The sequence below is a fragment of the Mesoplodon bidens genome (genome assembly GCF_964165515.1).
Source record: "Mesoplodon bidens genome assembly, chromosome: 8".
In the NCBI taxonomy this organism is placed as follows: Eukaryota; Metazoa; Chordata; class Mammalia; order Artiodactyla; family Ziphiidae; genus Mesoplodon; species Mesoplodon bidens.
This window is the reverse complement of record NC_138165.1, coordinates 78,338,227-78,353,306: the sequence shown is the minus strand read 5'-3', so window position 1 is coordinate 78,353,306 and position 15,080 is coordinate 78,338,227. Positions and strand designations below refer to the sequence as shown.

Genomic DNA, 15,080 nt, shown 5'->3' with positions numbered 1-15,080 from the left:
AGGTTACCAGTTACACGAAAACGAGTTTCAGTCGTTAAAAGGAAGGAAAGGAAAAGGATACAGGGAGTCTGCTACAAGGTCCTATGGCGTAGTGAGTGGGGTCACGGTGGGGAGCCCCTAGCCTGTAGGGGGCAGTAGGAGGCTCACCTGCCTTTGCTGGAAGGGAGGAAACTCCAAGATGGAGGGTAAGTCGGCAGAGAAAGGGGAGGTGGGGGAGGGCTTCGGGTCGGGGGAGCTGGGTGAGGGCTTAGGGTCCGGGAGCTGGGAAACTCCTGACCCACTTCCAATTTCCTGGCACTGCTTCAAGAGAAAATAAACACCGACCGGGTCCAGGAACACTTCTGGCCCCTTTTTTCACAGAAGGCATGCTTTGACTGATGTCCCTTTCCTTTTTGAAAGCAAAGCAGCCTAAAAATATTATCCCCTCCAGCCCCCATTACCCCAGTACACACCCTAACCCTCTGGCTTGTTACCATCTTCTGTTTTCTTTAGGAGTGCTTTTAATTAGATGTTAAATTGACAATAGCACCTAGCAATTTTTACAGCTCTATTTTGGAACCCTTTCTCCCCCAGCATATGGAAAAACTATCAAATATTACTCTCCTTCCTCAATGTTTTTTGAATTTAATGTTTTATTGCTCATTTAAAGCCGTCAACATCAACTTGGCCATGCACACACACAGATTTGTGGTGAGAAGCTAGACTAGTGTGCACACAAAGCAATTAAACCTGGCAGCTATGATTCATAAGGATGAATATTTTCCAGTTGTGGTAGGGGCCAATCATATAGGAAAGAAACCAGCTGTTTCATGTTAGTTCCTGATGTGACTTTTCACATAGACGCTCATGTTGCAAAATTTATTTTCTGTGAAGACATACTGTGAGGGCATTGTGTCATCTTTGTTCCCCTCTTAAATCCCCAGTTCTTTCTGGAAAAACGAGAAGGAGTCATGTCATGGTCATTTGGCCCTGTGTAACTGTGTCCTGGTTAAGTGCCAACTCTGATATTATAATTTAGCTACTTAATGGTTTTCTTCAGTAACATACTGAGCAAAATATTCTTCACAGCCAGATGGGAAGGACAAGCATTTCCTTCATTTCACTCAGATATCCGCTCACTCAGTACTGAGCATATGCAAACAAGGGCTTTCTCCCAACCTCACACAATCACCATTCCCATGAATTCCAGTGAGATCTGGGGGGAATTTAGTCACACAGGATTCACCTCCTGAAGTTGGTGCTTTGGTAGCAAAGTGAATGTGGAGAATTCCTTTACCAAGAGTGTCTATATTTCTAAACTACACGCACCGCCTATTGAGTGCTTAGGTGAGAGAATGGGATGGCCCCGAGGAAAGGGAGCAGAACCTGCAGGGGGATGTATGCCACCTCCCTGTCGCCTGTGCACCAGATGAGTCAACATCTGCCTCAGAACCAGCACTCTTTCTGGAAATCTCCAGAGGACTCCACATCCTCCAAATCTGGATATACTTTACGATGTTACCCTGAGGTTTCCATTCTATTAAATGAATAGGGCTATATTCAAAATTCTCTCTGGTGCCTAGAGTTTGTGATTTCACCACCACTAGGAAAGCTTCATTTTTTAAGCATGTAAGCTGCCTCCTTCGATTCCGTGACCCGCTCTTTCTCAAGAGCCCCACAACCCCTAAAATCCATCCTTTGCTCCTCAGAAAATTAGAGAGAGGCTTAATTCAAGCACATCACGCCGTTGCCTGGGCTGCAGGCTTAATTGGAACAGAGGCAAAGTTTTTCCCTCTGGCATAAATGCATGTAAATGGTTGATAAAAGTGGTTTTATTTTTAAGTTGGCATTTATGTAATTATTTTGGGATCAGTTTAATGAAGGGTTAGGTCAGAAAACAAGTGGTGGTGTTTTCTCATTTTGCAGCAATAGAAAATAGTTGATCTAAAGTTTTTCTTCTTCAGTTTGGAGGAAAAGTTCCATTCTGTCAAATAGGTGACTTTTAAACAGCCGTACTGCTTGGCAGGGCTCATTCAGAAGTGATCCTTCCCATCAGTTTAAAACACAAAATGAATTACAAGCAGAGACAAGATACACAACTTCCCTGGGCGCTGACCTTCCTGGCCTCACACTTCCACCTCTTGAGGAGTGAAGCGCTCAGAGACTCTGTTCTAAATCTCAAGAGTCTCGTGAGCCATGTGATGTTCATTTTACTAAGGAAATAAAATAAAATAAAAAAGAAAAGTATTCAGAGCAGCTGGAGGAGAGAGGTAATTTGGGGTCATTGCTACACTTTGTCAATTAGTGCGTGAGTCACTCAGTTGGAAGGTATCATACAGAGGCCTCAGAGGAAGAGTTTATTTTAAAACGCCACACAAAAGGACAAGACAGAGTGGTCTTCTGTGAGCAGCTCACTAATGCCTCCAGACAGAGGCTGGCAAACTACGACCCCCATGAGCCAGAGATGACTCACTGCCTCTCTGCATGATCTCTGGCTGCTTCCACGCCACCACAGCAGGCCTGAGTAGGCGCACTCAGACCTCACCACCCGTAAAGCTCAAGATTTTTACTAGCTGGCCCTGTACAGGTGAAGTGGGCTGACTCTGGCTCTCGAGAACAGGTCTGGATGTTGAGTGTGCTTTTATATATTAGGGTAGCTTAAGGATAAACTGTAAAAGTCGTATAACTGTAAAATTTAAAAACCAATGATGATGATGATAATAATAACACCTTTTATTTGTATAGCATCTTTACCTTCTCCAAGTACTTTCAAACGTATTCTCGGAGTTTGCTTTGAACAATTAGTGAGGTTATAATCTGATCAAACAGAGAAGGGTTCCACGAAGGTTGAGACGGTGTGACGGGGTGGAGGGTAAATGATTCCTCACTGAATAACTGAAGGAGAGGCTTTCTTTCAAGTCCCTGGTGTCTATGCACTCTTGGAATCTCACATTATATGTAGCAGATGGTTTAAAGTTCAAGAATTTTTAGATTAGGTTAGCGCTCGGCGTAATCCTTAGTTTTACGCAACTCTACAATTAGCAAAAAAGCACATCAGTGTCAAGGAAATGACTTAGAATGGGAAGAATATGCGGAAGATGTGATCAAATTCTAGAATCACAGGACGCCAATATAGGGAACATGTTATGTGAGCCTGGGCATTGCGGACGTGTGTTTTCTTTGTTCTATATTTTCTTCTTTAACACCGTGTTTCCTTCCGGGAACCATGGCTCTTCAAGTCTCACTTCATGGAGTTCAGGTGGGGCTGCCCCCACCACTAACTCTGTGGTAGGCACATGACTCCGGCCTGGCTAGTGGGAAAACTCTGTCCCTCTAGCCACAGGGACAGGTTTATTGACAGATACATGACCCAACCCGGCCAATGGGAATTAGGCCTTTTGGACTTTTTGTTGGAACTACTGGAAATGAAGCCCTCTCTCAGATCACAGGGGCTAAAGATTATGTAAGCTTGGAGCTGCCAGCGTGTCATCTTGGCTGCTACATGGAGACAGTGCCTAAGAATGAAGCCAAGAATAAGCAGAACCAGGAGATTGTGGGAGACATTGAAAGAGGAAAGGAGGCAGAGACAGAAAAATTGAATCCTGATAACATATTGGGCTTAGAACCAAATTTGCCTAAAGGAATCTCCTGGAATTTTCATGTACATCAGTCAATAAATCCTCTTTTCTCATTAACTAGTGTGACTTGAGTTTCTGTCACTTGAAAGTGAAAGCGTCCTGATGGATACACTGGTAACACTTTTCTGCTGATAATAACTTAAACATTTTACTAAGAGGTATTTCATTCCAGTTGTGGACATGAGCAAAAGCATAGGGCTGAAAGAAATGTCTTCCATCAAAATCTGTTGCAGAGCAGAGCAGGGCAGGACCAAAACCACACTGGTGTACCATCTCTTAATTCCAGTCTTAAAGATACCCAAGAATGGGGTTCTATCACTAAGCTTACGTAAGATGTTTCTCAGTTTTGTTAAGGGAGTTTTTCTTATTTTATGATGATATCAGGCTGGAAAGTATTTTCTTCTGAGTAGCATTCATGATGTTAACCTTCCAAAGATCTGTCAAAAATATCATTTTTGATGTTTTGTTCTTTGTTGAGGTTGCGTTCTACATCATTCATATACTTTTGGGCCAACTTCAACCTCCAATGAATTATGTCTATCAGGTTTCTCTTTATTCCAACATTTTCTCTTCTTTTTTATTCTCAAGATATATGCATCTGTCTGCAGGGCTTAAGAAAATCTGCTGAAGTGTTGTTCTGTGATGTTTATGGATTAAATAAACAACATTTTCCATCTGATGTCTTTACCTATAGGAATAGCTGAAGTGCCATAAATTTATAGTTTCTAAGTCAAATTACTCACCAGTTGTGTAATTCAGCAAAGGCAGCTTTGATCTTCTTCACTGAACTATCCACTTCCTCCTTGATCATGACGCGATATCTAGTTAGAGACACAGTGCAGCGTTGCAAATCCTTCACCGATTTCTCAATATTTGGGCCTAAAATTAATGTCAAGAGAAAGCATGTTAAAGCGAGCACTTTATTTTTTTATTTTTGAGCTAAACAACAACAACAAAAGCAACTAACTCACCCCCTTCCAATAAAAAGAGAGAGATTTGTCTCTTGTTTTTCAATGGAAAAAAAAGTTCCTTTAAGAGGATGTTTATAACCCAGACTGGGTGGTTGTGTGGCCCTGGGACCGCTGGGATCTCACCAGTGGGCTCTCTGGATGGGCCATTTGGGGCACATGTGTCTCCTCTGCCCTCTGGAAAAAGGCTCTGATCATTAAGTTCTATTGCAAACTGTAGTTTCTTAGAATCTGTTATGTCTAAAGACCATTTGTGCTGCTGGTTCTCTCGAGAGACACCACTCTGCGTAGTTTAAAGCCAGCAGGGCTTTTGGAAGAGGAGAATGACAGAGAGGTTGGGAGAGGTACAAATGGGCTAGAGAGAGGACAGAGCATCGCTGCCAGGTACCTGGCTCTGGCCCCATCAGTCCTGAGCCAGGCCTGTAATTATAGCAGCAGCACTTAAAGCAGCTCTGTGGGTGCCAATCTTGCCTGATTTCCTGAAACTGTCACTAGGGTTTACAGACAGTGCAGAGCAAACAGGCAAATTGTACTTATCCCAACAAGGGCATGTTTCTTAGAAGAAAGAAATCTCTCTCAAGAAAAGCGAGAAGGTATAATCAAACCCAAGCCAAGGAAATCAGATGCAACCGAGGCTGAATGAGAAGAGTATTATTTAATCTTCTGGCAATCAGAAAGGAAGTGATTTAGCCCCTTTCATTTTTCATACCAGTTATGTGTAAAGTATATCAAAGCTCAAAAAGTGATAAAAATATAATGTGTCAAACATAAAACTCTCTTTCAGTGTATATTGTCTGCAAGTCCTAACACAGAACTGAATTTACGTGAGGAAGGTCATATCAGAAGAAGACACAGCAGCCTCTAAACTCATCTTCATTCAGTGCAAGTTCAGCACTTACAAACTCACATATTGGGGAAACATTCAGCCTTCACATTGCTAAAAGAGCTCCTGCATTAACATTTGCTTTATAGGATGTAAGGGGAGAAAGTATTTGTGGTGCAAATTTATCCATGCCTACAAAGAGAAGAACGGCCACAGAGGGGCAGAAAAAGGGGATATAATTCCACTTAAACATTCAAGACCTTTAATTAACAGTGAGGGAATCACATCTGGCTTTCAATCTATGTGGCTCACAGAAAGAAATGCAGTTTCATGTGTATCTCTCTTCACTAAGCAGCATCTTTTGGAAAGTTCTGTCATTCGGGTACTCCTCTGTGTGTACAAAATATGTTGAATCATTTGTGCAAAAGAAATCACTTTACCTCTTTTCTTTGCCAACTCATCTGGCTTTATTTCAAGATGAGCTGCAGGGGCATTGGACTTATCAGGAGAAGTTTTTGCCTTAGGCTTGCTTGGGTTACAAGGCTGCTCAGCTGACCAGTGTAGGCCATCTGACCCCTCTGGTGTTCCATGTATAGGTTTGGGGTTCCCATCTAAGGATAGTTTCTGTTGCAGTGGTCTGTTGCCTTCTGTAAGAAAACACCAAATAATGACTGTGAAGTGATAAACTAAAAACACTGATGATAAAGTGATGGGGGATGCCGCGATTTTTGTTTTTGTTTACATGTTGGCAATAGTGCCCTTCACTGCAAACAGTCAAGAAACTGTTTTAATAGATGCCCCAGGAGATGAAAGGGTATACTGGAAAGAACCTTGTACTTGGAGTTACAAGACCTGGGTGGGTGTTTTGGCTCCAGTAATTACTTGCAGAGTGACCCCCAGGCGAGCCACTTATCTCTGAGCCTTAGTTTCCTCACCCATAACCACCCAGGAAGGTCATTAGGAGCCTTACATGAGGTGAACAGTTTGTTTTCCCCCATTCAGTAAAGGCTTAGGCGTCTTTAAGTATGATTTCATATTGAGGCAATAAAAACATAGCCCTCCCATCTCCAAGTGCTACATCAGTGTCTTGTGGTATTTTATTCAGAATTAATGAAGGCAGAAGAGTGACTGGAGATAGGGCAAGGATGCAGTGACAACAGGTTCTATGATCATTTCATCTAATTTATGGAAGGATTAAATCAGGAAACATCATCACAGTAACTCAACTATATTTAAAATCTAGGGAGTCAGATTCTCTCTGGAGCTTTAACAGATGTGGCAATAAATTAAGCAGCGCATTGCTTTCAGCGTCTTTTAAAGGTAGGTTCCGATTTAGTTATTGCTGGAGTGAATTAAATGGCACCTTAGTGGCCTGAAAAGGAAATGTATCACCATTAACATCTTACTCACAACCAGAGAGAGCTTTGGGTGTGAGAAAAGGGCAAGCCGGCATGCTTTTGCAGGTCAGGTTCTTAGAGAAAGCTGGGGGTAGTGGAAAGAGGGCAGGTTTGGCACATTCTGATCTTCCCAATGTCTGGGTGACCCTGTAGGAATGACTGCACTTCTCTGGCCAACTGCAGCTTATACCCAAACAGAGCACAACATCATCTCTGCGACACCCAGCCCCCTTTCAGACAGTCACCCTGCCTCACTTCTCTCTACTCCGTGGTGCCTTGTAAAAACTTCGTGCATTATACTCTAACACAGGGTTTCCATGTCTGTCCCTTCCTTGCAGAGGCTATGACGCACTTGAAGGCAGGTGCTAAAATCATATTCGTTTTTGAAGCTCCAGTACTTGTGTCTAGGTCAATAGCTATCTGTAGAATTGTGACTGAATTAAAGTCCTCTTCAAATGATTTCATAGGAAAAAAACAAGAAGCAAAGAATACCTTTCCTGACACTGTCACAAACATTACAGCGACTACACTTGCAAGGTACAAAAGAATACGATCTGGTCCCCGTCAATTTGATTTTAGACATTTGCCCATTTATGACTTTAGTTGAATCCATCATTTACTACCTATATATCAGAAAGGCACAGCATACGTTTTTATGGGCTGAATACTGAGTGCCCTTTAAATTTTACTTAAAGGGAAATTATAGCATCCAATGAAATGTTCAGCCCAGGTGGTGAACAAAGTAAATAAGTACTGAAAACATCATTTCCTCCAGTAATAAAACAGATTTAAATGGTAGTATACAATTTTATCTTTAGTTATAATAAAGTTTGGAACTTCCCTGTAGAGCAGTAGTTGTCAAACTTTAGTGTGCATGAGTTTTTCCCCTAGTACTTACTGCAAATGCAAATTCCCCAACACCACCTCCAGAGATTTCGATTCAGAAGTAGATCCAGGATTCAACTTCCTAGGTATTTCTGTTGAGATGGAGATGGGTGGTACCTAGGTAGTACCACCCACCAGGAGAAACTCTATTGTGAAAGATGAAAAACTAATTTTTTTGTGGGGGGGCCATGCCCCATGGCATGTGGGATCTTAGTTCCCTGACCAGGGATTGAAGCTGCGCCCCCGCTGCAGTGGAAGCATGCAGTCTTAACCACTGGACCATCAGGGAAGTCTCGAAAAACTAATTTTTTGATGAATCTATAAATGTTTTGTTAAAAGTAATTAAGTATAGGCTGGTTCCACCTCACTCCCTCTCTAAATCATAGCTGAGATTCAGGCTTGATGAAATATTATAAATTGAGAATCTAAAATACAGCTCATTGTACATAGTATAGTAAATTACTGTTATTCTTGAAAATAAGGGGATTTCTATTATAGCCTACTGGAAATAAAGACCTTAGAACAGAGGAAAATATTATTCTGTTGAATGCAAAACATTTTAAATGAAGACAAGCATGCAAATGAGCTTGGGCTCATTAACCTAGAGCTGAAAATATTTTGTTTGTGTATCAGAGAACTGATATGTGGGCTACTGGTTCATTTCATCATTCATCCAAAAACTATTTATTGAGAAATTTGAGTAGTAGTATCTTTTCAGGTCCTGAAAAGATGTCTCATTAGTGAGGTCATTGAATGCTGGAAAGATCTGAATTCTCAAAGACTACTTGAATATATTTTCACACCTGCTGTACAGATCTGTCTCCAGATATAGTAAAACTCTAGGACTCTTTCAGATGAAAATTGGTGGAGAGTTATAGAATCATAATAGAAGTAGGTTCATCTTGACCACAAATCCAGATATTTCTAGCAACAGAATAACAAGAGTTCTTTCCTGGATACAGTGATTTTCCTCTAACATTATGGGCTAGAAGCACCATCAGTCTTCTACCTTTCTGGAATCCACTTGTAAACTTCAATAGACTATAGTTGACTTGGAGTTGTTTCATATCACTGTCCATTAAGGTAGCCCCTAGCCACATGTGGCTATTGAACACTCGAAATATGGCTTGTCTGAATCAAGTTGGCTGTAAGTGTAAATTACACACTGAAATTTGAAGACTCAGTACAAAAAAAGAAGAGTTAAAAATATTCCTTTGATAATTAAAAAAATATTGATCACATGTCAAAATGATTTTGGGTATGTTGTTAGGTAAGATATATTACTCAATTTAATTCACCAGCTTCTTTTTTTTAATGTGTCTACTAGAAAATTTTAAATTACATATATAGCTCACATTACATTTCTATTGAAAAGCACTAATATACACCAAAAGAAGCGTGAGATTGCTGGTCTCTCTAGACTAAGAGAGTATTGATTTTAATGCAAACTTAAAATATCCTCTGCAATTTCTACATGAGAAAAGTGGAGACAGTGATGTATTATCTTGTTCATCATTACATGCTTGGTGCCTTGTGAGTACATGATGAATACTGAATGGATGCCTGAATGATTGAATCAGCATTACTTTGGTACTGTGCATGCCTGGGGCCTTTCCAATTATAGGGAGCCTAGTTTGATATGAGTCTCTGGTTGTGTCTTTATCCTATAGTCATCAAATACTTGAACCAAAGTAGCTACATCTTGGAAAGAAAAGTTCTCTCTGGAAACACCCAATCTGCCCAGATTTCAATAAAAATTATATATATTTTAATTTAATCCTTGCCCATGTATCTAAAAAATTGCTCCTAGAAGCTTATGTGTTTTTGAATCTATTACCTAAGCCTTCCTTCTATTAAAAATACTTATCAAATCCCAATATTTATATAACTTCTTGAGTATGGCTCTGGTTTCTGATTCAATTTAACTCAACAGACCTGTATGGAGTGCCCACTCACTATGTGCTTGCTTTGGCTAATTCACAGGAGTTAAATGGGACATAGTCTCTCTGCCATTAACAACTAGTATATAAAATTGAAAAAGTAATATAAGACTCCAGCATGATAAATCTGAGTTGACCTTTCCCCACTGTACTGTCTTGGCACCTTTGTGGAAAATCAATTGACTGTATATATGGTATTCTATTTCTGAACTCTATTCTATTCCACTAATCTAACTGTTTCTCCTCACTCTGATACCACACTACCTTATTTACTAACTACTATATAATGAGTCTTAATATCAGGTAATGAATGTCCTCCAACTTTGCTCTTCTTTTTCAAGACTGTTTCAAGATCTTAGGCCCTTTGCATTTCAATATGTGTATTTCTTACAAAAAAATTCTGATGAGATTTTGACTGGTTTGCATTGAATCTATAAATCAATTTAGAGATAACTGGTACCTTAACAATCTTGCATCTTTTGATCACTGAACATGATATATCTTCCCATTTTTTAAGGTTTTCTTTAATTTGTCTCAGCATTGTTTTATAGTTTTTAGTGTCTTGTGCATCTTTAGTTAAATTTATTCCTAGGTATTTTAGATGACATGCAAAATGTCACTGTATATAATTTTCTTTAAATTTCATTTCCCAACTGCTGGTTGCTAGAATGCAGAAATACAAATTAACTTTTTATATATTTGAGCTTGTACCTAAAACACCTTGCTACTTTCCTTATTAGTGGTTTGTTTTGTTTTGTTTTGTAGCTTTCTTAAAATTTTCTACATGGGCAATAATGACATCTGTAAATGAAGTTTAATTTCTTCCTTTCCAATCTTTCCTTGCCTTATTGGACTGGTTAGGAACCCTAGTACAATGTAGAATAATCATTCCTGCATTGCTCTTGATCTTAGGAAAACTACATTCAATATTTTATTATTAAGTATTATATTAGCTGTATAGTATATTTTTCATATGTTTATCAGTAAATTCTCTTATATTCTGGGAGTTTTTATTTTGTCAAGTGATTTGAGATGATCATGCTGTTGTTCTCTTTGATTTTGTTAATGCAGTAAATTACATTGATTGGTTTTTAAATGCTAAATCAATGTTGCATTCCTGGAAAAAAGTACCCTGGTCATGGTGTATTACCTTGGGTTTAAATATTGCTTACTTCAGTTTGCTAATATTTTGTGGAGGATTTTGCTCTTTTACTCATGAGCAATATGGTTCTTAAATTTTTCTTGTAATGATTTTTGTCAGGTTTTGATAAGGTTATGCTGGCCTCATTAAAAGAGTTGAAAAGTGCTCCCTTCCTTCTATTTCTAAACTATTTCAGAAAATAAAAATATGTTTAAGATTGCTATTATTTCTTTCTAAAATGTTTTTAAGCGTTCACTGGTGAAGCAATCTGGGCCTGGAATTCTAATTACCAATTGCTTTGATAGGCTTTGGGCTATTCAAATTTTCTATTTCTTATGTACATTTTAGTAATTCGTATTTTTTAAGAAATTCAGCCATTTCACTTTTTGGCATAAAGTTGCTTATAATATCCTGTTTGTTGTTAGTCTTTAAATGAATGAGGGGTCAGGGTCAATTTCATTACCGATATTGGTAATTGGGTTATTGTATTTTCATTATGATGTAGTTCAAAATATTTTCTAGTATCTCTTGTGAAATTTTTTCTTTGACCAATGGATTATTTATTTATTTTTATTTATTTATTTTGGCCGCACCATGTAGCTTGCGGGATCTTAGTTCCCTGACCAGGGATTGAACCTGGGCCCTCAGCAATGAAAGCGGGAGTCCTAAGCAATGGACCGCCAGGGAATTCCTGACCAATGAATTATTTAGAAGGCTGATTAACTTCTGAATTTTTGGAAATTTTCTAGATATCTTATTCCTATTAATTGTTAATTTACTTCTATTTTTGGTCAAAGAGCATATTCTAAAGATTTCAAAACTTAAATTTTGTTTTGAAACTTATTTTATGGTCCAGTGATTGGTCTATTTTGGTGAAAATGCCATGTGCTCTTGAAGTCGTTGGGTGTAGTGTACTACAAATGTCAATTAGGTCAAGTTGGTTGATAATATTTTTCAAATTTTTTACACTCTTACTGATTTTTAATATACTCGCTCTATCATTTGCTAAGAAAATGGTGATAAAACCCATAATTATTGTGGATTTGTCTCTTTCTTTAGTTCTATCAATTGCTGCTTCATGGGTCTGGAAGCTTTGTTGTTAGGTGCATGTAAAGTTAGGGTTGTTATGTCTTCTTAAGGAATTGATCAATTTATTATTATGAAAAGATCCTAATTATCTCTGGTAATATTCCTTGTATTGAAATCTTCTTTGGTGTTAATATAGCTTCACCAACTTTATTATGCTTACCTTTTGGATAGTATATCTTTTCCTTTCTCCTTTAACTTTAGGCCCGTCTCTCTTTCTATGTAAAGTGCATCTCTTGTAATCAGCATATAGTTGGGTCTTGCTATTTTATCCAGGCTGTCAATCTCTGCTTTTTAATTCGAGTTTTTAGTCCATCTCCATTTAATGTAATTTTTGGTATTATTGGGTTATGTTTACCATTTTGAGTTGCGTCTATTCTTTATTTCTTTGATCTGTTTCCTTATTTCTTTTAGGTGAATTTGTTTTCAAGTAATAGTTAGTCTTATCTTTTTTTGTGATACCTCTTCATTCTTTGTCTTTAGAGACTGTTCCAGGGATTACAGTATGTATCATTAATTTATTACAGTGTCTTTTGAATTAATATTATACTGCGTCATGTATAACGTAACAACCATACAATAGTATAATTCCACTTACCCACTCCTGTCAATTGTATATTTATAGTCATATATTTTACCTCTACATTTGTTGTAAACCTCACAATACATTGTTATTGTTTTTGCTTTACACAGTCAGTTGTTTTTTTAAAAAATATAAGAGGAAAAAAATCTTTTCTTTTTATCCATATATTTACCTTCAGTATTTTTCATTTCTTCCAGCAGATCCAAATTTCAATCTGGTATCATTTACTTTCAGCCTAAAGAATATCTTTCAGCTTGTTTTGTAGTGCAAGTCTGCTGGTGATGAATTCTTTCAGCTTTTGTTTATCTGAAATTATCTTAGCTTTACCGTCCTTTCTGAAGGATATTTTCACTAGATATACAATTCCATATTGGCAGTTATTCCCATTACATTACAGATTTCATTCTAGAGTTTTCTGGCCCATATTGTTTCTGATGAGAAGTCAACCTTTATTCTTTTTGTTGTTTCCTGTTTGCAATGTGTCTTTTTTTCCCCTGGCTGCTTTTAAGATTTTTGTCTTCACTTTTGACTTTCAGCAGTTTGACTAGGATATGCTTTGATGTGATTTTCTATCATTTACTCTGCTTGGATTTTGCTGAGCTTTTTGGATATGTGGGTTGTTGTTTTATGCTGAGTTTGTAAAAACTGTGGCCATTGTTTCTTCATAAGCGCCCTCCCTCCATTCTCTTCTTTCTTTCTTTTGAGATTCCTATTGCATATCTGTGAGACTGCTTGATACTGTCCCTTAAGTCACCGAGGCTCTGCTTTTTGTTGATGTTTTGTTTTTTCTTTTAATCTTTTTCTCTGTTCTTCAGTTTGTTTATTTTTATTTTTATTTTTAATTAATTAATTAATTAATCTTAGTTCCCTGACCAGGGATCGAACCCATGCCCCATGCAGTGGACGCATGGAGTCTTAACCACTGGAACTCCAGGGAAGTCCCTGTTCTTCAGTTTGGATGATTTCTTCTGACCTGTCTTCAAGTTCACTGATCCTTTAGCCTTTATTGTCCAAACTGCTGCCAAAGGCATCTGATGACTTTCAAAAAAATTCAGTTATTGTACTTTTTAGTTCTAGGATTTCCATTTTATTCTTTTTATCTCTCCTAAAATTCTCCTCTCTTCACCTTTTTTTGGTAAAATTTTAAAACATATTTATAATCCTTATCTGCTGATTCCAACATCTGGGTTGTCTATGGGTCTGCTTCTAATGACTAATGTTTTCCTTCACTGTAGGTCACATTTTCTTCTTCCCATGTCTAGTAATTTTTTAAACGGGATACTGAATATTGTGGATGACACATTGAGAAACATTGGATTTTGTTATTTTCCTCTAAAGAGTTTTGTATTTTGTTCTAATAGGTCATTAAAATACCAGCATATCACTCTCTGCTCCCCCCACCCTGCCTTTTGCCTTGAAGGTAAATGTTAGGCATCTTATAAAACAAGCTGGAATGGAAGTAGGTAAGGGGATAGTAGACTGTTCCTTAAAATACCTTTATTTAATTACCCTGTTTTATATTTCTTTTCTTAAGTTTGCCCCCCATATCTGCTGACTCCAAATCCAGAGTTTCCCCATTTTCTGACAGGCAGTCAGCCTCCTCCCTCCCAAAGCTCTCTCCCTCTGAATTCTATGCTGCAGTTTCCCATACTCTGCTTCATCAGTCAATCCTCTTCCACCTACTTTCCTTCCTCTAGAAATTGAGGCCCTCTTCTCCCTTTTCTTCATTATTGTGGATTTCTATATTTAAAAATCCTTTACTATAATTCAGTGGCGTTTATGATGAAGAAGATATAAATTCATGCCTTTCTTTTTCTTAAAAAATTCTTGATATGCTTTGCCAAATTATTTTCCAGTCACTTGGACCCACTGACATTCAGCTGTAATGCATGCAATTGTTCTCACACTTAACTCTTGCCAATACTGAGAACTATCAATTTTCCAGTTACTAAATCTCAGTATCAACTTACATATTGGACTTGTCCTTGACTTGATTTATTTTACAGAGCAAAACATGAACTGTGGTGGTTATTTTTTGTTAACAGCACCAGAGAAAACAAATCTTCCTTTTGGGAGAAATACAAGAACTTAGATTCAAAGACTTTCATAATATATGTACAGCCATGTATGTGTTCAGATTTGAAAGTTTCTGAAAACTCCTTTTTCTCTTTAGCTTTTACTTTTTAGTGAAAGCCTCATGTACTTAAAAGTAGACTGAAGGAAGTATACGCAGAATTCAAATCTAAATTTAAAGGATGTCTTAAATACAGAGTAGTTCTAAAACAATTATTTTAACCCATTGAGTTAAGATGATTTCATAGTCTCCTACACAAATGTAATTTCAGTAAATCACATCACTTCATGACAATTAACTTAGTATTGTAAAGTATTTCTATCTAGAAAAAACCGATAAACAAAAAATAATTTTGTTGTTATAAAATAATGCCTAAAATTGCTAATATCTGTGTTACTTAAAGCATTACCATCCTCTTAAAAGTATCAATACTTAAGTGAATTCAATAGTGTTTTATAATAACCAATAATAAAGTAATTGGTAGTTCTTTAATCATTGATCTTAGTGTTCTTAAGTACTCACAAAAGAAGAAATGTAAATGGAAATTAAACATTTTAAAAATGTTC

The 15,080-nt window shown here is 37.7% G+C and overlaps 1 protein-coding gene across 5 annotated transcripts in view; it reads right to left on the bottom strand.

The window, feature by feature from the left end:
• Positions 1–15,080, bottom strand: part of SPATS2L (spermatogenesis associated serine rich 2 like) — a 175,506-nt gene that overhangs the window by 31,035 nt on the left and 129,391 nt on the right. For 4 of the 5 annotated variants that reach the window (XM_081242436.1, XM_081242435.1, XM_081242437.1 and 1 more), the window contains 2 exons: positions 5,849–6,055; positions 4,361–4,496 (listed from right to left, as the gene is read on the bottom strand). In XM_081242436.1, the coding sequence (XP_081098562.1) occupies positions 4,361–4,496; positions 5,849–6,055 (343 nt within the window). The remainder of the gene's footprint in view (positions 1–4,360; positions 4,497–5,848; positions 6,056–15,080) is intronic. The other variant, XM_081242439.1, reaches the window with a different exon arrangement.